Source organism: Stegodyphus dumicola, chromosome 10, assembly GCF_044657685.1.
Source record: "Stegodyphus dumicola isolate Sdum_Otavi_A_Nest chromosome 10, ASM4465768v1".
In the NCBI taxonomy this organism is placed as follows: Eukaryota; Metazoa; Arthropoda; class Arachnida; order Araneae; family Eresidae; genus Stegodyphus; species Stegodyphus dumicola.
The window spans coordinates 56,917,186-56,944,714 of NC_140777.1; the positions used below are offsets into that span (position 1 = coordinate 56,917,186).

At 33.7% G+C, this 27,529-nt stretch overlaps 1 protein-coding gene and 1 non-coding gene across 2 annotated transcripts in view; both read left to right on the plus strand.

Annotated features, from left to right (window-relative positions):
* LOC118193528 (uncharacterized) overlaps positions 1-27,529 on the plus strand; it is a 146,520-nt gene that overhangs the window by 104,944 nt on the left and 14,047 nt on the right. Inside the window, exons 3-4 of the mRNA XM_085824948.1 lie at positions 13,912-14,130; positions 26,938-27,037. Coding sequence (XP_085681074.1) covers positions 13,912-14,130; positions 26,938-27,037 — 319 coding nt within the window. The remainder of the gene's footprint in view (positions 1-13,911; positions 14,131-26,937; positions 27,038-27,529) is intronic.
* TRNAS-GCU (transfer RNA serine (anticodon GCU)) lies at positions 7,449-7,530 on the plus strand. The gene has a single exon. It is a non-coding gene; the product is annotated as a tRNA-Ser (tRNA).

The window sequence follows — 27,529 nt, forward strand, 5'->3', positions numbered from 1 at the left end:
CCACGAATTAATCCCTTTTGAGTCTATTTTAAATCAATTTTATAATTCGTTTTGAGAAAAAAGAGTCCTTTATTCTGTCCTTACTTGCTGATGTCACGCAAAAATATCATTGAATTGTATTCGATAGCGGTCAAAATGGATATTGCCGTTGAAATATGGTACCCGGAATATTTCATGATTACAATACTTCCTATATTTCGTACAAGGAAGCAAAACCGGTATGACAAGAGTATGTAGCTTTTGATATCTCGTCGTGATTTCACTGGATTCTTATCTGGAGTAAAAAATATTGTTCTTCTCAATTTAATGATGTATGGCATTCAGAATATCATTATTCTTTATCTGCCTTAACGACCCACATGATTAGCTCCTATAAAATAATGTTTCAGGTTAAAAAAGCCACCGCCAAAAATATGCAGCCCAGGCGGACAGCTCCACCTCTCTAGCTATGTTATTTGCAAAAATTGCAGAAAAATAATGCTTTTACAGATTTGAGGAAACAGCAACAAAGTTTCCAGACAAGAGCAGCAAAGTTAACAAGCAATAACCTTCGCTAACAATAACTTGCTTGTAAATCGTACTTTCTTCATAACATCACTTATACCGTAAACAATAAAAGTTCGCTCGTGAAATTTTCAATTTCACTTTAAAATTACCGCTATGTCACGATTTAAAGAAATGGCATTTTCTTTTTTATTTTATGCTATTCATATCAAATAACATTACGTATCCCATTTATTTCTCTCACACAGCAGGAAGAAATAGTGGAACTGAGAAGCAAGAAAAAAAACATGTCTTCCGTACCCCCTTCAAACCTGAACATTTCGTTGAGCTGTAAAATATTTTTTCTAGGTATTACTTTAATTTCCCTTTAATTCGACTCTACCGTCCCCCCCCCAAAAAATTTCTTTTATTTTTTCATTTTTTTTTTTTTTTTTTTTTTCCCATAAAAGCCTTGTTTAATAAATTCGTGTGAAACTTTTCTTGTTCAACTGTTCTCATTTCTTTCGCTCAACCTTTAAAATTATAAAATAATAAAAGCTATTTGAAATCACTCACGCGTATGAGAAATGTTTACAGTCCGTGAAATAAACTCAAGTATTTTAGGGTAAAAAACATTATAAGTGGTAAAAAAGTTTTAATAATAATAAGTTTCTTCAGTAACAATAACACAATACTAATTCTGTAGTTTTCTGCGAAAAGTCGTTTCTGAATCTAGGATAGACGACTCCCAATTAGTTAAAAATACAACTTGCAATTACAGGTTGCATTTTTGTGCATTCACAAGCCTGCGTTAATTTATCAGTCTGTGAGTGCGGTATATGAATAACGTAGTTTGGACATTTAAAGAAGGTAAATAAAACGGAGGGATCAAGAAATTACTATTCGACATTGCTGCGATTAATTTAAAGCTTACAAGGTTATCACAAGGTTTTACATTCTTAGGTTCGACGATATGTAGAGACGGCAATGCACAAGATCGTGGGTGCAAAAGTTCAACAATGCGCCGCATCGACTCAGAATTGACAGCAGCAGCGGATCAAAACGCCATACGAACAAGAGTAGCTACTATTTTGTTAGTGGCGCCAGGCCACGAAGCACGGATTCCTGAATCGAAGCCCTATCCCAGATTATTGAAAATAAAAAATAGCCTTAAAGAAATGATCAACGAGAAAGTCCATAAAAGAAGTTGAACAAAAGGTGTAAAATCATCGACGGAGTTGTTCAACGAACAGCAATGTTGAGGTTGTCACTATTCGTCGAAAGAGGTTCAAGGGCAGGCGCCAGGTGCCAAGGAATCGTCAGGTTGTTACCCACTGAAATCCTGATCGCGCAATGCTGCTGGATGCTATGTAACTTTCGATCTGGTCAAGAAAGCATAAAATATATAGTTATGTCACTAAAAAGGATCTTTTCAGAGACACATGGGAGGAAAGAAGAGTAGCTACTAGTATAGGACGATTATAATTAAAGTTCCACTTTCAAAAGGCTGTAAAAAAGAACCACTGGTCAGAATGACCTGAATACACATGAAACAATGGATATTTGTCCAGGAAAAGAAAAATAGTTCAATATTTTATCAATAGGTGGAGCTGTACTTGTCCTACATACGAATTAAAAACGTGACAACTGATATTTTGCTCCTTAAATCTCAGATTAAAAGAATCACTAAAACAAATTATGCTAAAAAATGAACGGTGGTGGGAAAATGCCAAACCGTGTAGAAAAATCTACAGATTCATTCCAAATATCAATCCAGATGAAATAAACACCAGTCCATACATGAAATGGTATATTAAAGTACACGACCCTTTTTCCACATACTTATATGAAAGGAACATTTCTCTGTTAGCCACGTATGGAAAGGAGCGATCCGGAATACTATTTATTCAATTGCTCCATAATAGAAACTTTACATTTAATAAGATCCAACGAAAATCTATGTAGTTTCTTACGCTATACAATGAAAAATACACATTAGAAAACGAACAACCCGGTGGACAATTGCTAAGGACGTATGAGAGTAGCAGCGATAGCAACCGCAAAATGGAAGGCCTTGAAAATGTAGAAATTAGGATACAGTAAGACGTGTTGAGCGTATGCAAATTTTGGATTGCCGAAGTTGTTCGTCACGTGATGCGTTGGTAAAAGAGCTAAAGGATTTAATGCGTATTGACTTTTGTTATTCCAAAGCAAAATTTAACAGGAAAGATTCAATTGACGAACTTGTAATTTTCGATATGTCTTCCTGACATCACTTAGGGGTTTTTAGGGCTGGTTGTGTTACTGGTAAGATTAAAGAAGGATGAAAAATAACAGATGCTTCTAGGGAGTTCGACGTCGGCCACAGTGTTCTTTCAAGGCTTTGGAAATTATTTCAAACAAATGGAATGTGTAGCAAACGTCACGACGCAGCACGATCGTGTTCGCAGAACGACACCGGCAAAAGATAGGTACACAGTGTTATAGACAAAAAGAATCGGCGAAGCACAGGCTATTGAGATAACAAATCAGTTACTTGATGCTAGTGGCAAGCGAATCTTTCGAAAAACTGTAGCCAGACGTTTTTATCAAGGAGGACTATACGCCCGCCGTCCTGTTATGTAAATTCCATTGTGCAGACAGCAACGTACCGCCCGTTTGCAATGGTATCGCGAACATCGTAATGGATTCAACAGAACTGGGCTTGTGTACTATTCATAGATGACAGTAAATAAGTGCAACTTATTGTGTTTGATGCTTATTATTGTTCAGTTTGGTTGTTTCCACTACTTATGTTACTGATTTAAAATTAGAAATGGTTTTACATAGAACAGACGTATTTGACATTGAATGCATCTATGCTCTTATTAATTGTAACGGTTACTTGTAGCCTATTAATTTCTTATATTGTACAAATAGTCGGTTATATTTGTGACGCACATAGCATTTGTTGTATGGTACTGAAATAGTTCTTAATCATGTATATATCATGATTATTTTGTTTGCATTTGTCTTAGCGATGCCAGCAAACTTAATCTAGAATAATTATTTTGTATACCTTTTTGCACTTTTCTGAATTGAATAGTTGACCTGTTTTTCTGAATTTCATTGGTTTTACTTCTCTATTGTAAAATTTGCATTTAAGACAGTATTTTATAATAATTTTCTTTGAATTATTTTTGAATGCATTTGGTTTTTGAATTTGAATCTTTCATATCTTTATATCATATCTTTATGTTGGCATTATTCTTGTACTGTATTTCTATCGCGTTGCCAGCAAACCTGATGTAGAGTTTTTATATTACTTGGAGTGGTTTTGTTTTTAAACCAAATTTATGTTTTGTATTGTAGTAATATCTCAGGTTCAGTGTATTTTATGATAATATTGTTCAGTTATCAGTTATTTTATGATAATATTGTTCAGTTATATTTTATGATAATATTGTTCAGTTGTTAAGTTATTGGTTCTTAATTCTGAATTCATATGAAGAAATTTTATTTGGCAGTTTATTATTGTCTTACTTTACCTTTATGCATTTTTCTAAACTGAATCAAATTATGAAAGTATACTCGGTTTGTTGTTTGAATGCTATAGGTACTACTTGTAACATGCTTTCTTTAGGGTTTATTAATGACTATGTTACTTATGTCCTTGTGTTCTTGAAGGCCTTGTATGCCACTGTTAACTTATTTTGCTTAGTGATAATAAATAGCTTCTGGAGTCAGGGGCTTTAATCCGTGTAAGGCAGACATCATGTCAGCTAGGTAATGAAGCCCCTGTTCTCTGGTTAACAGTCTGTCACCGGATAATAGACGAAAACTGATTCGGGAGAGTGGAACTGCTTATCGTCCAGAAAAGGACCGATATCCGAGATGTAGTATCATGGTATGGGCTGCACTATGATCAATTGACTGTACAATCCTACATGCAGTTACAACGGGGACTATGACTAGCCAATGATACATTAATGATGTTTTGCTGCCTCACGCTTGCGTGTTCCATGATGCTGTCAATGATAAAATTGCTTTCATGGACGACAACGCAACGTATCATCAAACAGTTACTGTCCAGGAGTGTCTAGAGAGTGAGGATATTCAATGCCTTGTACGGCCAGCACATTCTCCAGATTTGAATCCCATTGAAAATGTTTAGGATGCTTTGGGGAGGAGTATTGCTGGTCGACAATGTCCTTCAATATACAAGGACACCCTCGCTTTGTACTGGCAGAGGAATGGAATAAATTACACCAACAAGTGTTGGATAATATTGTGCAAAGCATGATACGGACGTGTGGAATCTTACATTGCCCTCCATGTGATAATATCCCAAATTGACATTTTAAGCCAGAATGCCTGCGGAAGGTAGTTGCATTTTTTCACTTTTACTTATTCAGTACAATATGACCATTTTGTCCATTGAGCACTTTTCAACGTCTTCTAGGATTCAGAGCCCAATAAATTATCTTTATTACTATGTCATAGTATTCTGGCATCATTTTACTTCACTTAGCATCCAAAGACACTTATTTTTTAACGCACTATATAGCCGTTTGTGATCTGGATTTAGCAACTGTACACCAGTGCGGGAAATCTAAAGGAAAAGAACTCCTTGCATCACTTTCTGCGGAAGAGCTGATTAAATCTCTGATTATTGGGGATTTATGTGTTTTATCTGCTATTGTATAGATGCTCGACAGAGTACCTATATATTATAATTTTTTTTGCAGCTGCCAGGTTGTTGTTAATGCATCATTCGCTGGCTTCTAATGTTTAGTGCTTCTACTGCAGGGATCGATATTGGCTTAGAGCCGGCACACCATAGAATCGAAACTGGCATAGAAGTAACTTGGATTAAAATCTACACCAGCAAATGATCGACAAGGGCCAAAATCGATACTGCATAGCGTAAGAAAGGGTTACAATTAGCACCATCAGTACATAATCAAGAGGGAAAAATTTGATTGAATTATTTTTTTAACAATCTCCATTGCATCAACAACAGCATTAAGCAAGAAAACGGTTTTTGAACTGATGTGTGGATTGATTGGCCTAAGTGAGACTATCGATCCCGCCCCTTCCAACGAAAGGTCTTCAGCACATGAAAGGATATGAACACTGAATACTTGTAACTCATCTTGGCTTCGGTTTCTAAAAACATGTTGGTTGCATGTGATTTCATTGGATTTTCCCGTGTGTACTGTGAATACTAGCTATTTTTATTTAGAGAGTTCTAAATTAAGACTTCTCTTAAAGCATTCCCTGGCAGGCTTTGTAGCATTTAATTAACGAGCCCTTAAACGTCATGATAAAAACTTACGATACCGTTGTCTTCAGAACTGTATCTAGTACATATACTGCAGCATTGCTGTCATGGGCGTCGAAACAGCGCAATATTTAGGCATTCTTTAAATATCCAAAATGCAAATATATATTTTTTCTACGGAAGTAAAACAGAAATAGAGGTCGTTAAAGATAGGAAGTGCTACCACCTACGTGATACAATATCTAGTCCTCAAAGTCGGTAATATCTATCAATAGTAGCTTTTTAGCCGCCCAGGTCTCATCTATTATATAATACTTGTCAACCCAAATCCCGCAATAGCTATATTGTGGCTATTGACGTGCTGCAATCTTCAAAAAAAATTTTCTTTAATTTACATTTTACATATATGTATTTTTTCATTAAAAAAAGACAATTTGTTTTTTCTTTAACTTCTTCCATTTCAAAGAAATTAATTTGCCCATTTTTGGCTTCCATTTACATCAGCTTAGTTCATTACCTTTTACGTCTGCTTTTCCAGCTTAGCTAGATTGAGGTGGAAGATGAAAGGTCAGATTAATCAGGTTTCAAAATCCTCTTATCTCTCGTTTTATTATGGAAAAGCATATAGAGGTTTTGTATCGAACCACACCACGCATCGCAACGACGAGTAGCAATAAAGATATAAGAAGATTTGCAGATACCAAATCCATTGAAATACAAATGGCGATAAATAGTCTTTTCAGAATTGTTTTTAGTAATTTGTCCACAATAAAATCACAAAGGTGTTTCGCATCTGTATGCAAATCGACCACTGTCCGAAAACCCAGAAATTTCCATGAACATGCCCTGGCATAAAGGGGCCCAGATTCTTATGAAAACTTGTTTCTAACTTGTTAAAAGCAGCCTCACAAAGATACGGACATCTTCATGCTCCAGGATTGTTACAGAAATAGAATTTTCATTTGCTTTGTTAATCAAAATAGCAAACTAAAACTCACTTGCATTCGGAGCTTTCGCATAAAGGTGTTTAACCTGCTTCCTACGAATTAGAAATTGAATAATATAAGAATAAGAATTGAATATTAAATAAGAAATGAAGGGTGAGAACATTTTATGCCGAAGCATCTTTCTGAAGATTTTTGTGTTTTCGAACAATGTTTGAGTGATAAACGTTACAGCTTCTTTATGATGGCATACTATTATGTAAGCCTCCAATAGAAGAGCCATCAATACGCAGTCATAATGTCTAAAATATTATATGATACATTCCTATGACACCGTCTATCATATACTTCTTGGTATTATGTAACTCAAGATGCGGTCATGTTGTATGAACTACTACTGTGTATGCTAATAACTCATGTTGTATGAACTACTACTATGAAAAAATGTTGGATAATTATGCCACTGGAAGCAATCCTACGTCTCCAGATCAGTACGTTCATTGGTTACTTATATGAAACACATAACTAGTTCTAGTTTAACACTATTTTCTTTACTTTTAGGCCTTTCAGTTTGTTATCTACATACATAACGCTTTCAAAAAAGAGCGAGTATCTTATACACGATGTTATCGTACATCCTTGCTCATTTTTCTACACAAAGAAAAAAAAATAATAACCCCAAAAATAAATTTCATATGATACATTCGAATAATATCGAAGTTGCAATTTTTAGTTATTATTTGCATGTTCGTCATAAGGACGAGGTGGCCGAGTGGTTAAGGCGATGGACTGCTAATCCATTGGGCTCTGCCCGCGTGGGCTCGAATCCCATCCTCGTCGCGGACATTATATTTTAAACACCAACCCTTATCTTCAAAGGGATCAAAGAGATATTTTGCGTCTATTAGACTCAAGTTCTACTTTTTTGTAACAGAAGTGCATTTTTTATTACAAAATCTTCAGAGGATTATAGGAACACATGCAAAATCTCCTCATGGAATTAATTGTATGCTTATTTACTATTTACGTCCTGAATATACAATCAAAATTCAACGATCTAGTAATTATAGACAGTGGGAATAGAATATGCTTTAGGAGAAATTCGCCGCTACTGATTTCTTTAATTGCATTTTTAAGCAAATATTTTTAACGTTTTATTTATATTCTCTCTTCCTCTTTACCTCATTCCACCTCTCTCTACATATTCCACACGTTGTATGCATATATATGTAATAATTTGGAAACATCGTTGAAGACAAATGTTTTGGGGGTTGGTTTGGGTTGTTCCAATAAATAAAAAGATTTATAATACGAAGTTTTAGATTTTATTTTATAAGGTATAATTGCTGATGTGTAAAAACTGGTTTACATCAAACGTAACTAAATGTTCGCTTCTTTTTATTTCTTTTTAATTTTATTAATGTATAACTGAAAATTGTATTTTATCGGGCGATAGAATAACGCATAACTTAATTTGTTTTTACTTAAAGAAAACTCAGTGTTTATAACACACTGGTGAAATAAATTAAGAGATTTTTCATATTTGATCTACGATCTGCAGAACTACTGGATAGATTTTAATAAAATTTGGTGTGAATATAGGTTGATATAATACAAACAAAATAAACATTCAGCAGTTATAATAGACACACATGTTAGTGTGTAATACTCTTGGGAATCTGAAGGTCTGAAACAGCAGTTGTAGAAGACACAAAAGAAATGGGTTAATAGGGGGGGTATGGTCCCATCTTACAGCCATACAGGTCTCGCAGCGTGATGTCATACTGGAAATAAGGCAGTTTATCAGTGCCTGTGGCAATTGGTCCCACTCATTCAAGAACGCTGTTTTCAGTGCCTGGATGGTTCTCGGAGGGGGATTGCGAATTGCAATTGCCCTCCCTAGAGAGTCCCACACATGCTCTATAGGCTCGAGGTCTGGAGACCTGGCTGGCCAATCCATCCGACGAATATCCTCACTCTCGAGAAATTCGTCTACCAGAAGAGCTCTATGTGGCCTCGCGTTATCGTCCTGTAAGATGTTTGGGGCCCACTGCGCCCCGGAAAATGTGAACATAGGACTCCAAGACCTCATCCCTATACCTCACACCAGTCACAGAGCCTCTTTCAAAGACGTGGAGAGGTGGGTCGCCATCCAGCATGATGCCTGCCCAGACATTACACCGCCACCACCATAATGGCATCGCGGGCAATGAAAGTAGGGCGAAAATCTGTGTTTAGGCTAAACCGGGACTCATCGGTGAACAGAATGGTCGCCCATTGCTCCATACTTCAATCACTATGCTGCCTGCACCATGCTAATCGGACTCTCCTGTCCATAAACATGAGCGGAACGCAAACAGCCGGTCTTCCGGCAAACAACCCTTTCTTATTTAGTCTTTTGGAAACAGTCACCCTTGTTACACGGGTTCCTGTGGCTGCAAACAGGTCCCGAGAGAGTTCAGAAACTGTAGCCCCTCTGTTGCGCCTCGCTAAAATGGACAAATAGCGATCTTCTCTGCCGTTGTGGCTCTTGAACGACCTTGCCCAGGCTTTTTCTCGATGAATCCAGTATCCTGGAACTATTTCTATAGGTTACACGCGATGCTGGGCGTGAAATTAAACTCTCTGCATATCTGGACTTGCGAATGACCTGCCTCGAGCCTCTCCACAACTCGCCACCTCATTCCATCATCTGAACGTTGGTGGTTACTCATTTTTACTGTTCCGATGTGAGTTTACCCGATTACTGCAAGATAACACCAGGAAATTCGTCGAGGTGTGCTAGAGAACGCAATTCGTCTTACCCTCCACGCACTTATAAAGCCTGTTTTTCTGCTGGCTCCACCTACACACACGTGTACGCTTACGTATTTGCCGTACAAGATTTGCATTTTATCTAGAAGCAGTGGTTTTCCCTTCAGTTCAGTTCATTTCATGCAATTCGATTAAATAGGCAAATTCTCTTAATTTATTTCACCAGTGTATTTAAAATAATTACTTTGAATATTATAATTTTAACAAACAAATATTATAATTTAATTTTCTTCTATGTTGTTTCTGTAGTATCAACAAATCTAAATCGTTTTGGTCAGCACGTGCTATCCCCACAGTGTGCGTTTTGGGTTCAGTGAGAAGTAAAGCAAATTTTTTTTTCAAATTGCTATTTGTCATTGTGCCTCGTCATCATCAGCAGTGCATTTTTTATAAGACCTGCAGACTAAAACAATGCTTTTCCAATGTGTTTTGAAGTTCCGCAAATGAAACGTTGTTACAAAAACCATCATGTCTAGATATGTTAGAAACAGTTTTAATATGTGCTGCATTATTTTTAATTAATCTGTTAAGAGTTAAGTAAAATATCACTTCCGATTTATCACATATAGTCAAAAACCTAATACATTGTTCTCAATCATGACATGCATCGTATGTGCATATACGAGTTTTAAATACCGGATTTGAGAAGTTTTGAATTATATCATATTTCTTCACGAAAATCTGTTCAGAGCTTCAAATAAAGCATCACGTCTGGTTTATCAATTTTAGACAACATCTAATATTCCAATGATGTAAAAGTCTTAATGCTTTGTCATACGTAAAATTACTCTTTTATAAAACGTTTTAAAAAATATGGTTACAATACATACTGGGTGTTTCATTGAAAGTCTGACCAAAGATTCATTTCCATTTTCATCCCTACCGTATAGAATGTTTTTATTTCACGTAATTTTGATCTTTATGAAATGCAGGATGAGTCAATGATTCATTGTGACTAGGGAGTGCAATTTCCAACCAAAAGTTCAATACCGGTATTCGGTATTTTTTAGATTTTAATACTGGAAGCAGGAATTTTAGAAAAAGAAAGAAAACATAGGTGTTTCTTTGTTTTATTTGCCAGTTTTATTAGAGAGAGTAAATATCACAAAAAATCATTTGTAAATTATAAAGTATGACAGTATGTAAAGAATTACAAAAAAGTAGAGAAACAAGGAACATCTTACGTATTTAAATCACGAAAAAGTATAAATATCACTATTCAGTTTGTGGTACTATTATAAATTTTCGAAATGCGATCTTGAAAACATAATGTCAGTTGCACTGTCATTAAGCCTGGAACATAATTTTGTGCAAAAATTACCAGCTGTTGGAAACGCTCTTCCAGCATCTACGCTAGTTGGTGGTACTAATTAAAAAACAATTAATTTGGTGGTATTATCAGTAATGCGCAATATACTTTTTCCAAGTATTTACCTTTAAATCCCTTATCTTCAAATAAATCGATTTCTCGTCGGACGGTTTTGGATATAAATTATTTGTGTATTGTATTTTGGTTTGTTGGAATTTTTTTAGTTATCGCTAATTCTAATTTTTGTTCAAGAGACAATTCTTTTTCCCTATCGATATGGACATTAGTGTCACCATCATCTTCGATAACTATACCGAATTCTTCTGAATGTGGATAGGTTTGTGGGTAAAAAATTTCAGTAAATTTATTATAAACTTGATCAAATTTGATTTGGTTAGGCTCTTTTCTTCTTTTTCATTTTCATTTTCATTTTTAAAACCATTATAATTGTGTAAATAACGTAAGACATTTTCTATTTCTCTATGCCTTTCTTCTGTGCGATTTTTCAACATAACATATAATTCTTCAGATAGTGATGTGTGCTGTTATTTCAGTGACTACAACATGATATTTATTGATGCATTAGCTGTTAATAAATTAGAATCTCTCCGACATAATACCTCCACAGCCAGTTTTGTTGGAAGTAGAGCTGATACAGTTCTGGTTTATTAAGTCGAATTCATTATCGGAAAAATTAATCTGCAGGTTCAAGTCGATTATTGCTTTTTGGATTGGATTTCTCAGTTTCATAAATCGTTCCATCATTAGGAGCAAACTATTTCAAAGTGTTTTAGAATCTAATATTAACATATATTCTGTTTTATTTTCAGTTAGCATATATTTTTGCAATAAGGCATTTTTTGTAAGGGAAAGTTTAAATATCTTAACAAAATTTCGAATCTTAATAATTATAAGAAGCGATTCTTGATGAGTTAAAATTTCATCCTCGTTAGCAATATCTTCTTCAAGAGTTATATTGTCATTATCTTCATTGTCTGTATCACTCTCACTCTCACTCTCTTCAAAGTCGGAATCAGAAGTCTCTATATTCACAGTATTTGGGTTCTTCTGTTCTTTATTTTTTTGGTATAATACATCTATTACTTGTAATTGAATTCCATGAGCATAGCAGCACAATTGCTGATTTGCACCCATCAAACTTTCTAACTTTTTTCACAACCGTTGCTCCATCAGTCGTTATGGATACAATATCTTCTTTCAGGGATAATCCATGTTTCCCTAATTTAGATTTAAGCACTTCCACACATTTTTCGGCTGGCATATTTCCCAAAACATGTGTAAGTCCTATATTCCAATTTTTTTTCTGAGTTAATATTTACATTTAAATAGCATCTATTTCTTACTCTTGTCCATTCATCAAATATAAGACTAAATTTTTTACCATTTACTTTTAAATTGTATTAACTCGTGTTTCAAATAATTGCGAATACCGTTACTGTAGTTTACAGCAGTTCTTCTTATAGTGTTAATCGATGTTGGTAGATTTTTAAAACCTCTGGCGGATAGTGATTTTCTCAATTCAGTAGAAGTGCAAAACACTCGAAATGCCAAACTATCTAATGCTGTCATTTTACTTATAATTTCATCCAAATTATCTTTTTTTTTTTTTTTTTCCTCAAAATAATCTAAAATGCATAATGGCTTAGAAACTGTGCTTAAATTTGTATCTTCATCGCAATTAGATTCTTTCATCTTTAACAAATTTGTATCATGTTTCGTTTTTAAATGTGTATGGAGTCCGCTTGTACTTTCTCCATTCACTTTAATAACTCTTGAACATTTTTTACATTGTGCCACCATATTCTTTTCATCCTGTAAATAATGAAGCCAAACCGAAGTATTATTAATAGATTTTTTATGTTCTTTAAAGTTATTCTTATTCATTATTATGGGTTTATTAATTGTGAATATGTAATAAATCTGAAAAATATTTTGAACCCTAAAGTATTATGTGCAAATACAATGTGAATTACAAACTCACAATTTAAAAAATATCGAAATTTTTCGAAATATCATTCGCATTCTTCACAACTACAGCCTTTTTTTCACAGATACGAATATTAGACTATGAATCCTGTGCGTGTGCACTCTCGCTCTGAGCTGTAATAGTACACGACAGTTTTGGCCCACCTCCTTGGATGATTCACATATTGTATCACTTCTCTAGACTGTACGATTACTAGCCTGTACGTTGTATTCACAGTCTAATTAATTTTGCCCGTTAGAGAGACATAAAAACAAAAACTTATACTATTTTGCTATGCTTCAAACCCCTGAACATACAGTGATGACAATTTAAAAAATTTCTAGTAAATACTGAAAAAAATCTTTTTAAACTTGTGAATATGGGTATTACAAAATTATGCAAATGGCTTAAAATACCGGTATTCGGTATTCTGGTATACCGGTTTTGCAATCTCTACTTGTGACATGTTCGTTACAAGAGTGTGAGTTAAGTGAATCTCACGCTCTCATCAAATGCCTTTTTTTGGAAAGAATGGATGAATATACTGTTGTAGAAGATAAATTATTATTGGATATCGCAGTTTATGTAAGGAACAGAATATGGTTTTTTCCAAAAAGTCTGAAGGCAAGACTAAGTTCGCCGAGAAATCCGAAACCACCGACAATCTAAGAGACCGATCTTTTTCAGCAACTACTGTGATTTTGTCAGATATTTTCTTATGGGGACATTTCGAATGCTGTTTGTGCAAAAATAAATCACTCTTTTTAGAAGATTTACCACATTAATAAAGTAATCCGCCGACACGCTTTATTTCTGTCATCCGATAGCAATCTCGACACTGGTCAAAAGGCGCTTGCATGCGCGATTCAGACAGATATTTCATTGCTTTTTATGTAGTAGAATGAAGAGCTATCAGCGTTAATCTTTCTGGAGTCTCTAAAACGGTATAAAATACTGTATAGCAGGGATTGCCTGGACATTGAATCATTTTTGTAAGTGAATTTTAGAAATCCATTAACGATTGCATAATTACTTATATTTGTCTACTTAAATCCTTCCATGAAATGAATATTTTTTAAGATTTTTTCTCCGCCCTCTTTTTTTTTTTCAGGTATGTTCTATATGGATGCCAGTAGATGAAGTGCCTTTGGAAACAAGCATTCAGTTTGTGGCAGGCTCTCATAAATGGGGTTGGTTTCAACCTATTAAATTTGCGACTTCATTACCATACAAAGTTCTGAATGAAAAGACTGGAGAGAAAGTCTACAATCTTGTCCCTGACATAGAAGCCAACAAGGATAAATATAATATTCTTTGTTGGTCTGTAAAGGTAACAATTTTTTTATTAACAATATTTTATTTCTTTAAAGCCAATTGTTAGACGTCTGTTGATTCTTTTGTTACATAATTGTAGTTAATATAAATCGAACAGAGTATTTTTAAAGAAACTTTGCTCAAAATTAAAAAAAATAAATAAAATCTGAAAGCGTTCAGATTTTGTATAAAGCCCAAACAGACGTTTTTACTTCCATGTATAAAATAAAAAGGAAGTATTGTAATCGCGAAATATTTCGGGTATCATATTTCAACGAAAATATACATTTTGACAGTTATACAATGCAATTTAACGATGTCTTTGCGTGACATATATTTATTATAGTACGTAAGGACAGAATAAAGGACTCTTTACCCCAAAACAATTGTAAAACTGATTTAAAATGGATTCAAAAGGGAATTTTTTTATGGCGTCTATACGCGCGTACCTATCTCGCATAACTCAAAAACGAATAGCCTCAGAAATTTTGTATGCGGGACTGCTATAACACGTAGATGTGCAACGTATTGATTGCTATCGGCCGCACCAAAAGTATATAAATATATGCATATATAGATCCACTTTGTTATATATAGATCCACTTTGTTACTCGGCTGAGTGATCTCACTTTCTTTATTCTTATATGTTTGTAAATTGTGTATTTTTTGCTTTAAAAATGATTGAATTATGTTGTTCTTATCTTCCGGTTAAGGATTTTATGCCTTTAGTTAACCTGCGTGTTATTATTCTAGAATTATCAACAATCTAAAAGTTGTTTAAGTGCAGCTAAGCCTAATTTTTTTTTACCATAGCAGCCAAATTTGTTTACATTTGAAACTTAGCAGAATATTGAATTTGTTGCCAATCTAGAGAAACTAAGATTCGAAACAACAAAGTAACGGCTTCTTTTAATCTTGCGAATTAAATCATGCTTAATCCATTGTGGAATTATCATTTAAGTTATTAAATTATCTCATATATTGACTCAGCTTAGCGTTCGTAACAAATTAAATCAGTTTCTACGTCTTTTTGCCGAGTGAGACCAAAAGTAAACTTTCATTTTTGTGCACCTAAAAATCTGCCTTCTTGATCGCTGGCCGAATTGCTTGCTTTTGCGCAGAAACTGTAATTTTAATTGTAATTTTTTAAAATTGTTTTAACTGTATTTGGTGTTTTATGCTTTTCTATATCTTTCAATTTTTAATGAAGATATTTTGAATTTTTATGTATTTTGCCTTGCCGCGAAGGGAGAATTTAATTAATTGAATGATAAATATATTTAATGAAATTCGAAAAAATAAGTGTTTCATATTAGCAGCAAATATTGTCGACAGTCTGGTTCGGACAGAGGATAATGTTTACGAGTAGCGCTTCCGCGTTAGTTAAGCAGCGCTGAAGGATCTATGAAAAATTGTTTCTTTTTTTTTATTTGTTTAATTTCTTTTATGCATCGTTTTAGATTTATTATAGTATTTGAATAGAACATGTGTCAACGATTAGATAACTCTTCAGACGATACATTTTTTTTTCCCATTCTGAGTTATAAAATGAATGAGATGTAGCGCTGTTAAGAGAACCTAGCGCCAGGGTATCAATATGGTAAATAAATATAGTGAATTTTAAAAAGCGGATTTATTCTATTGTAGTTTATGCGCTATCGACGAAGTAGATTTAATTCAATTCAATATGTTTGAATGAAATGCAGGAAAATGCGTATAATTTAATATGCCATGCAAGGAAGTCATGTGGTGTACACATCCAAGTTTTTTTTCATTTAACGACATATATATACGTTTTGACAGCACTTGGGCTAACCTCACATTGGGCTAAAAGTATATATTTATAGAATTTCCGATAGACTGACTAGCGTGCTGGAGATAAAAATGTTTTATTCCCTACAGTTCTGCCACTGCTGCCTTTGGAATTCTTCAGTTTTTGTAATCAAAAATTCATTAAAGTTTTACAAAATTTGAAAGAGACATAAAACAAATTCCAGATTACGAATTCGGGCTTCTGAGTACCGATGTTCGGGTGGAGAACTATGTTATTCAAAATTTTGTGAATGTAGCTACCGTTGTTAATGCAGAATCTTCATTATTTAGTTTCTTTAAGTATAATACAGAACGATAATATTTGGTGGCAGTAATTTGAAAAGTCATACAGCTGTTTATAGTGATTCGACGCAAAATGCCGGTTCGAGACTAATATTCTGCTCCATGTTTTTATTAATGAAGAATATTACCGCATACAGCACCACTTATTATACTGAATATAAAAAGCGCTCGCTTAGCCGCTGGAATTGCAAAGAATAACATGTCAGGTATTTAATAAAACAACTTTATTTCCTTTGACTACACGGCAAACATTCTACAAGCATGCTTTGGTATTATTCTAACAGCTAATTTATCTCTTTTCGTATTCTATTAAGTGGAGCTATATGAGGCAGTATTCTTTTTTAAAATTTTAATATATGATCTCTTAATTTATATTCATTATTATGTTTTTGATTTTTCATGTTCTGCAGTTGCGAATAAGTTTTAGCATGCTTTTTCATAAATTATCGGCTGCTTGCGCTTACATGTTACTTTACGGCCATAAAATATTTTTTCTTAAATTATCAAAGAAAAGAAAAAAATTTTTTTCACACTTTACTTTCCATGAAATTTTAACGAAAGCGCTCTCTGCTGGAATTCATTTCTTTCATACACATTTCAGTTCAAAATATTTTCGGATTTAAGTTTCATTAAGTTTTTTTTTACTTTACTGTTTTTTATATTTTAACATAGATGTCATTTTTCAAATTTTCTTAATTTTCATTATTTGCTGTTTAGTTTTCTTATTCCTAATTTTTATTTTTCTAGGAGGTAACCCATAAACTGTTCATATAAATAAATTCTTATACATATATAGACAAACAAAAATGCATAAATCAAAATACTAACATTAATCTCCCTTAATCTTCATTTTAATTTTGATATTTCCTCTTTCCATTCGGGAGGATGAGTTTAGGAAGTTAGTGAGACATTCCAGGGTATAGTAAAAAGGACTCTAAATCCTAAGAAAATCTTGCATTTTGTCGATGGGGCCTAGTTTTGATTTCCTGAAGATATACTTGAATGTCACTCGGGAGAATATGTTTGAGAGGTCATCATTATATTCCGGGAGATATGAAATATGACTTTAGATCCTAATAACATCCTGCAGTCTGTCGATGGGACCTAGTTAGGACGTCCTGAGGAGATACTGGGATGCGATATGAAGCACTCAGAGGGATGTGTGTAGGAGGCAGTGTGATCCTGAAGGATGTCATGAGTATGCTCGCTTATCCCGACAGCAATATCTTCACATTATCCCGAAGGGGGTTTTGTGTTAATTGAGCTTCAATATAGCGCTGGATGCCGCAACTAATTCCGAACGTGAAGTCAAAACTGCAAATAGAAATACTCATTTCCAACTAAGCTTTCATTTTGAAATACGTCGCATTTCTTTCCGCTTCTCGGCCACCTAGCGTCTGCTTCGTCTCTCTTCAAAATTATGATCAGTGCCGATGTAGCTGTTCTGGAACAGACACGCTTTTAACGTCCAATTATTTGCGTCAATTTTAAGGTGTTTGCTAACCAAGATATAAAAGAAATATTTAAATTCTGCTACAACTGTAACTTTCTTCTTTATTTTGAATCTGCTACGTATCATCATAACTTCAAGTATTTTTATAAAATACCGCAACATCTGTCTTCAACGACTTTTCGAAATTGTTCAACATCTACATAAGGTAAAAAATATGTAAATTAGCTTTATAATTTAATTTAATAATAGCCTCTTAAGTCCTCACTTTTAATTTGGATATTTACTCTTTGTTATAAAAATAGTAATAACTTTTCTGACTGCGCTATTTCTAGATTAATCTATGTCGCATATGGCTTTCGTAATATTGATGCCGTAACTAATTACGGAACTTGAACTCAAATTTTCGAGAACTGAGACCTTTCTAGCCTAAACCAAAATCTTCTGTTGGTGAGTTTCGATATTGGATAATTGCGCACTTTAGCGTCTACCTCTCAGCCTCTTGGACGCTTTTCATTCTGTTCTTTTTCTAACGTAATAGTTTCAAAAATGTTAATATTCTGGAAATAGACTCTATTAAAGTGCCAAGTGAATTGCGGTTACAAATGTGACTTGAATTAAAAGTGGATGTTTAATCTTACTCGGCTGCTAAGTTTCCTAGTCATTATGGATTCAACATTTTAGCATTCTACGCAATCAGATTTCATCCTCTTCAATATGGATTTACGTTCTGTGCTATTTACTGGTAGATGATGCGACATCAAATATTTCTACATTTCTCAATGTTCTTACGTCAGTACTTCTAACTTTATTTACTAATGGATTATTTACTAATTTAATATAATTATTTAATATACCTTTAATAAAGGTATATTAAATAATTATATTAAATAATCCATTCTATTGAAATGAAGTAACTTATAATCATAATTAAAATATGAATCTTGAAAATTTTTAAAATGGAAACATCAAAAATGAAACTGGAATAAATTGGAAATAGAAACTTTTAAAAAGCTATAATTAAAATTGAAAATGTAATCAATAAACCAAGTAATTATCGTCATTGACTGGAAATTAGTTGACTTTTCAAGGGAAACAAACCAACCTCCGATCCATTAACAATAATTAATAAATGCGAAGGTGTTTTGTCTTTTTCTCAAGTAAGAGTTACTATGCCAGAAACGTTTTTTAGTAAGATGAATTTAAACTAAGCAAGCAGACAATCCGCTACCTGCAATCCCACCACTCCCGCAACGCTACAATAAAGACAGACAGTCTTTCTTCGCTATACGCAATAGGAAACCACGACCACCCCTCCGATATTATTCAGGGAATACAGGAAGATCTGCGAAAAAATTCCCAACTCCATACAAGACTTGAATGGATCAAAGCGCATGCCGGCCACCACGGCAATGAGTTGGCTGACTGTCTAGCCAAAGAATCTGCCACAGGAGCAACATCTCAACAAATCAACATCCCATGGCCAGTGTCTTACCTGAAAAGAACATTGCGCTTAAAGGCAGTCGGGAAATGGCAGCAGACATGGGATAACAGCGATACCGGCCGACGGACTTATTACCATGTCAGCTACGTGGACACTACCAAAAATTTTTCAAACATGCAATTGGTAAGATACATTACGGGTCACGGACCATTTCCCGAGTACTTTAACAAACGCGGGATAAGTAACACTAGCCAGTGCGCCTGTGGACAGACTGGCTCTCCGGAGCATTATCTGACCTCCTGTCCCCTTACAGAAGGGCCACACATCAACCTTCCGTCGACCAATCGACAAGCTTTCTGTAAGTTTTTGATAAAACAGAAGCACTTGGTTAGAAAAATAGGGCTTTTAATGGATAAACTGGCCGATCTTAACACAGACCTGTGTCATACTTAGCCATATAGACGAATAGTAATTCAGTGTCTAGCACCAACTACCAACACCACAAAATAACTGTGAATTATCGTAAGGAGTGTCCAATACTCCTAGTAATATAGCAAGAATAAACTATTTAATCAATTTGCATTATGCCAACCAAACGAATTATGTCTATTATCTGTACCGCAATATGTAAATAAGGACCATCTGTACCTGTTTATAAATGTATCTTAAGTACCATCACCATGTAGTTATGTTTTATGTATGTATATGTATAATGCACCCAATGCTTCTATACTCAATGTAATTATGCGCCTTGTATATATATGTTCTAGTATAAATGTTACTGTATTGATCATTAACTGTATTAATCATTGCTGCATTATTGTATTAATATTATTTAGCATCATCAAATTAATAGCACCATTTGAACCTTATTACGTACTTTCAAGTCTACGAGACTAAGGTACTATGTGCATTAAGATTGTGAGCCCAATGATTACTATGTGCCTAATAATATGTATATATATCCTCGTATATATGATAATGTAACCATGCATTCGAATATAACATCACGCAACATGACACTTTACCGCATAGGGTTAGTCTAAAGTCTTAATTCTAAAAACCCCATTGCATTAACTAACTTCTATAGCATTATTATTATATATTATATATATATATTTGTTTATATATTATGTATCGTCTGTATATGTACCATGTATATAATGCTTATAAATCCAATGATTACTGCGTGCCTAATAATTGTGTATACGTGTTTTAGTATGTATATAACTGCATCCATGGCTCCGAGCATATCATCCTGTAGCATGGCACTGTACCACATAGCGTTAAACCAGGATCTTACACTAAAACTAACAGCACCAATGAATTGTTCCAGCATTGTACTAATCTTATGTGTTATGTACGTATATGCATAGTGCATCTAATAATTATGTATCCTATGTTAAGTATGCACCTAAAAATATTTGTATATTTTTATATATATAGTATTAACAAGTAGAAATATTACTGTATTCATGCGTCAGTATTTAACACTGTGTAACATGAAGCCGTTTCGCATAGAGTTAAACTAGAATTTTACTATAAAATTAACTGCATTTATTACTTTCCATAGCACTGTATTATGAACCATCTGTTTATATATGTATATGTATACCATGTACCTAATGTCTGAGAATCTAGTGATTATTATGTGCCTAAAAGTTGTGTATATGTATATTAGTATATATATTAGTTTATCCATCCAATCGCCTACAGCATCATGTAACATGTAAAAATAACAGCATCAATTACTTGCCCTAGCATTGTATTAAGAAACTAATATATGAATATGTATATGTATTATGCGCCTATTGTATATGTACCCAATGACAATTATGCACCCTATAATTGCGTATAAATGCATTATTTTTAAAATACTATAAAATTAATTGCATCACTTATCCTCAACGGCACTCTACAATGTACCATCTGCTCATGTATATAAATGTGCCATGTACCTATTGATTATGAAATCGACTGATATAAGCATTGTAAATAGGTATAGCATTGTAAATAGGAAAACAGTATAGCATTGTAAATAGGAAGCTGTACCCATGCACCCGCATACATTTCTACGTAACGTGACACAGTAAGGCAAAATATCAACGTAGTGTCCTATTATGAAATTAAATAAGCACCTATTACTAGTTATAACATTATTTTAAGGATCTAGAGTTTAAGTATATGAAGTAAGTACCAAATGTTTATGTCACCAATGACTATTGTGTACCAAAATATAAGCGTATATACGCTTTTGTCCATATGTAATTGTGTATGTCCTTGTTTATATGTAATTGTACCCATGTATCTACTAGTGTTATCACATATCTTGGCACTGTATAGTTAATATACATCTATTACGCACTGAATAATCATGTACCTAATGTGTCTGTATATATGTATATGAATTTATGTTCTGTATATATGATAACGTAACTATGCATCTGCACATTTTATCCTGTAACACGGCACCGTATCGCAAAGAACTAACTAGAGCCCCACTCTAAAATTAATTGCACCAAAGACACTGTACTACACAGTACTAATCTAGGGTCTAACTTTTAATTCACTGTACTAATTACTTATTCCCGCATAACATTGCGCACCTAATATTTCAGTATGTACATGTCTTCTGTAATCTAATGATAATGCTTCAAAGGGTCATAGTGTACTCAACATATGAGTACCCACGTTATGTATATATGCTATCGTATCCATGCTTTTGCATACACGTTGTAACATGGCAATGTATTATCCAGTGTCTAACATTAATTAGCTTTAACGCCACTGTATGAAGTACCAAATTTGTATGTATATTTATATATTAGTATATTAGCACAATGAACACGTATGGTTATCTAGATAAAGGTGGACGTGGCGCTATACCAATTAACCGTATTGGTAGAGGGGTGGTGCCCACGTCCTCCGTCGCATGTCGCATGTATTTTCTTACTGGAGAAAAATGTTCCCCGACACCGTCACCTTTAAACATATTAATTCAATGTAAAATTTGTAAAAATAATACAACAAGTAAGAAAAGGAGAATAAAATTATATTCACATAAGACGAAAGGGTAAAATTAAAAATGTATGAAAAGGAAACGGAAATGAAATAAAAAGGAATATATATATATATACTATTTTATATTTATATAATGAGTGAATTCAAAGGGAGAAAAAGTAATGATTATTCTATCTAAAGAAAAATATTTAAGGTGGGGAACATTTTAAGAGATCTTAAAAGTGGAAATTTAGACTTGAGTAAAATGCCAATTGAACGGGATGTTAATATTCATTTAAAAAAACTTTGGTGAAATCATTAAAGTATCTAAGAAAAAATTGATTAGCGTATCAAAAATTAATCACCCTTATTTGATGTTTCAATCAGAACTTGTTAAGGCTTAAGTATTTAAGTTAGCGGGTTGATTAATGAATGCTGAATAGCATGTTTCGTTCGGTCCAATTGTGTAGAAGTATCTAATAATATCCAGAGAAAGCTTCTGGGAATCATCTAAGGTCGTTTTTATGACAAAATGGTGACGAATTTAAAATGTTAGAACATTTTACTGTAGACGTTATAACTTAGATTTAAAACTAATTCTGGCAAAAAGCAGAGGAAATAATGAAAAGATAGCAAGCAAAATACATCTTTGAAAAGAAATTGGCCCTTCTTTAATAACAGGAAAGGTGCCAGATTAGTTTTTTCTAAAACCAGTAGCTAAGAAAATATATACAAATTTACGAGACAAAAGTAAATTTACTGCAATTATTCAAATGAGATCAGTTTTGCAATATATGCTTGAGAAATGCAAAACGTAAAAAATGTAAAAATTGGTGCTAATAATAAATAATATATAAAGAAATAATATACAAATAATATATAAAGAATTTACAAAAAATTCACGTCTCTCTTGAGTATCGAGAGAAGCAAATGGAACAGCCTGTTTCTGAACTGATAATGACACATATTTTCTAAATTTAAAACTTCCTTAAAGTACAAAAAAAGTTATTTATTCATTGTGGTTTATAACTGAAACAATTTTGCTTTTTTTTATTTTTATACTGTCAAACACTATTTTGAATATGTGTTGGATTTAAGTGTTTTTTATGTTTAAAATATTACCGTCAGTTTTTGAAGCTCAAAGCGCATAATGGGACGCTAGTTTGAGAACTACTTCTTTTGTATTGTATACCTATTTATTTTATACAATCAAGCGATAATACTTAAATCAAAATTGGGTCATGAAAGGGAGACAGCCTTCTAACAGAGAATAGTAAAAACAAACATGAAGACAAAACATTTCACAATTGAAAAATTCAGTAAAATTTAACAAGAAAAACAAACAATTCAATAAAATTAATATAACTCATATAAAATATAAATAAATGTTGAAAGTTCGTTGGTCTTTTTCTACACCAAGAATTTTCAACAGCAGCCGAAGAATTTTCAACAGAACCACATTGAATAGTAAATAACAGAAACATTTTAAAATAAAAGTTTAAAGAAAACGCCAATTAAGATAATTAAGAAAATTTAAATATATCAGAGTACATTAAAAGTGAAACAAACTAAGTTTTTAAAAAATTTATAATTTAATTATTCATCAAGATATAACCTGCTCCAAAGTGACTCCAAAATAAAAATTACAAACATTTTAAAAAGATATCATCTTAATTTCAAATATCTCAACTTTTGTTTACATACACACGTATGCAAGTATGTTTTATACATATATATTATATATGAGTAGGATTTAACAGAAGGTGAAAATGATGTGCCCTGTATTCTCTTCCTCACTTATAACTACCAAAACGTAAATAGTAATACAACCTCAAAAGTTTTAAAAAAAAAAAATCTTTTTTCAATGCGTATTGGTATGCATTAAAGGAAGAAGGTGGGGGAAAAAATACATTTTAAATGCCATAATTCTTTACATCCATCCTTCGCTGGAATTTTAACCGCACGTGATGCAGCACGAAGAAACACTTTGCATCCAATTCTGAATATAGTATTTCAACGATAGAAGGCACGTCTGTAGCTAAATCCGCTCTCCTGTAATGTTTACGATGGCAAGGAAAACAAGTTCTGATGCGGTGAAACTGAAACTTCCGCAGTTTCCATTTTGGAATGGCGAATATATATCCCCAGTTTTTCTTGTAGTCACGGTCTGCTGTAACTTATGAAAAGAAAACTGGGTGACATCTGGGAGAAGGATATATAACTTGACGGAGTAATAAAACGATATCGTGAAACTTGATGATGTTTGCTAAGCTTTCTAAAATGATCTTTTTACTGCATTTTTTGGGCAAGCTTCATATAGCTGCCACCGGAATAAATTAAATTAGGTACGTAAACAGCTTAAATTGCATCAAAGCAAGCACTTCATAATGCAGATATGCATTAGTGAAAAATTAGGCCTAGTTTTTTTTAAGAACTATATGCATAAAATAAGATTCATAGACTCGTGTTTTCTGTGTATTTCAAATGCGCTTTATTTTTCCCTGCACCTTTACGTCTCTAATAAATAAAACGTCGTGTGTTACAAGAAAATAAGAAGAAAACATCGCAATTCTAAAACATTTTTCTAGAAAAGAAAGCGGTGCAAAAACCTCCATGTTTTAAAACATCTTCATACAAAATACCGTGGGAAAAAAGCACTTACAAAGTGTACTTGTGAAATTGTCAGGAGATATTTCGTCCGGTTACAGGTGAAAGCATCGCTGACGGAAATATAGCAGGAAAAACAACGCAATTGAAAAACGCCGTCATACAAAAGTAGGAAACATCGTGGTAGAAAGTAAAGCGGTGCAAAAACTTCTCAGTTTTAAAACGTCGTCGTACAAATATTGCACTTAAAAACAAAGCACTTACAAATCGTCGTATGATGACAGACATGCGTTATCTGACTATACAAATTTTTAATGAATTTCAGCATAATGGTTTCCGAGCACAAGAAGAAGTAAGTAACGCTACATTTATCGCTATATTCCATATTTTTGCATTAACTAATAAATGTTTATTGAAAAACAAGAGGAAAACCGAAGCATTCAGAATCTGGAAATCAGCAATAATTAATGCTACGTACCGCAGTTGATAGCATTTTAAACTGATCTAATTTCCTCTTTCTGAGCTTTCTTTATTGGTATATTTTTATGAAAATTAACTAACACTTTTTTAAAGAAGTTGGTAAAATTATCACTTTTAATAATTAACAGAATAAGTTTAAAATTCTAATAGTTGTTATACGTAGGCTTAGTTTTTACTAACTTCCAGATTTGCAATGCTTAAGTTTCATTCTTGCTTCTCCCTAAAAACTGTTAGTCTCACATATGAAAATTAAAAAAATTGTGGAAGTTTCGAAATGTAAATTATTTGCATATTTTTAAACGTGTAACATCCTTGTACTCCTAAAATTAATATACCACTTGAAATTTTAGTTGCAGTTCAAGCTATTAACTTTAAAAACTATTTATTTGGTGCCATCTGCATGCCACATTGGAACATAAATGTGATTATCTGAATGTATATATTTTCTACGTCATAGCCAACTACAGTGTGGATAGCCTTTGTTCTTCGAGGAGTCTACTTACCTCAACGTAGGAACATGTATCTTTGCGTTATGTGCAGTATTTTTGCAGGTGGAAGTATAGGGTGGTCATAAAAGGAATTTCTCCAATATATGAACCCTAGCCGCCTACCCGTTCAATTAATCCAAATAAAATTTTATATATTGTTATTTAAAGGTATGCGCTTGAGGTTGTGATGATTTTAAACAATCGAGCTCTTCCGGTTACAGTTACAGTGAAGAAATTTCAAAATTTTTTAACTGCAACACTCCATTTTTTCCTGAGCAAAATGATCAGCACTGAAAAACAGCAATAATTAATGCTGAAAAACGAAAAAAAAAAAAAAATACCTTTGTCAATGACAACACAAGAGAGGAGAATGAAAACTTTTTCATTGGAATTACAAGTTTTCAAGGTGTACAACGTTTTCAAGGTAGAGTCATCTCCCGTACCTTTACAGATTCGTGGCCACCGCGATCCCCGACCTCACTCCGATGGATTTCTGCTTCTGGGGTTATCTAAAATTTAAGGTGCACACATCAATTCCTCGAGATTTGCCAGAATTGAAAGATGTCATAAAGCGTGAAGTAAATAAGTACTCGAGTACGTGTTCCGCTATCAATCTTTGTTCTAGCTCTACACGACATGTTGCCGTCTGAGAAACCCCCGTATGAGGTGGGAGGCGGGTCATCCAGTCAAAAAGTTCCCTTGAGAGGAAATAAAACCTCACACCTGCCACCGCCCAGGGGCCCCAGTCCGAGACGGCAAACTTTTGAAAAGAACTGTTTAATCCACTGCTACACTGAATCACCAGTGTCACCACTCCCGGCCTTCAAACACCACAGTGGTGGGACAAGAAATGCCTCCTGTACTTACAGCAAATTACGTTCGTCATTGTTGTCAACAATCTCCTACATGCAATGTTTATAGTCTGCGAAGGCGCGCATGTTCAAAACTTAGAATTCGAATAAAAGTTTTTTTGAGGAAGTTTTTTTATGACCACCTTCTACTGCCAACTATTGCGAAAATAAGGCCAGGTAAGCACTTTTGGATCTGTATAAAGGAACTATAGGAAAATGTTCGTGGTTTTTCATATGATTTCTTTCGAAAGGTGTATCAAAGCATATTATTTCACTTTACACACATTTGTGTGTGTGTGTGTGTGTTTTTACTGAGATCCAACAGCACTGAAATAACAAACAGTAGGAAACATTTCTAGAGTTTAATATTCTAATTTATATCTTCCAGCCTGGTGATTGCATCGTATTCCATATGAAAACTTTACATGGAGCACCCGGGAATTCGTGCCTGGAACGTTTTCGAAGAGTGCTTTCTACTCGATGGTTAGGTAAGTGATGCACAATAGAATTGCTAAAATGTATAGATCTTTAAATGTCTGGAGTATAAGCAATAAGTGAATGATCGGTTTTATGCCTAACTAGCGAAAACAAAAATTTTTCCGGGACAACATTTATTGTCATTATCGTATTTCCTCGCCGATCTTTCCCTTTGGCGTGTCTCTCCCTAGCTTTTCAGCATCAGGCTCTGAAAATTTTTAAATTATTCGCGTAATTTTCCCTTTCCTCTGCTGTACATAGTTTTTCTGAGGGATAGTTTATTGGTAAAATGGACTATTCCACCTGGACTATTTTTTTTATTCAGCTTGTATATGCATTATTGTATTATCAATTCCTCCATTTTAATTTCACTTGCATTTATTATTTGAAACGTATTTTATGCAGATTCTTCATTAAGCTACCTAGGTAGCAGGTGTTCTTACGCTTAAGGAACTTTCCAAACACGTGATTTCAACTTACTTCTATTACTTACGTTCAAGCTC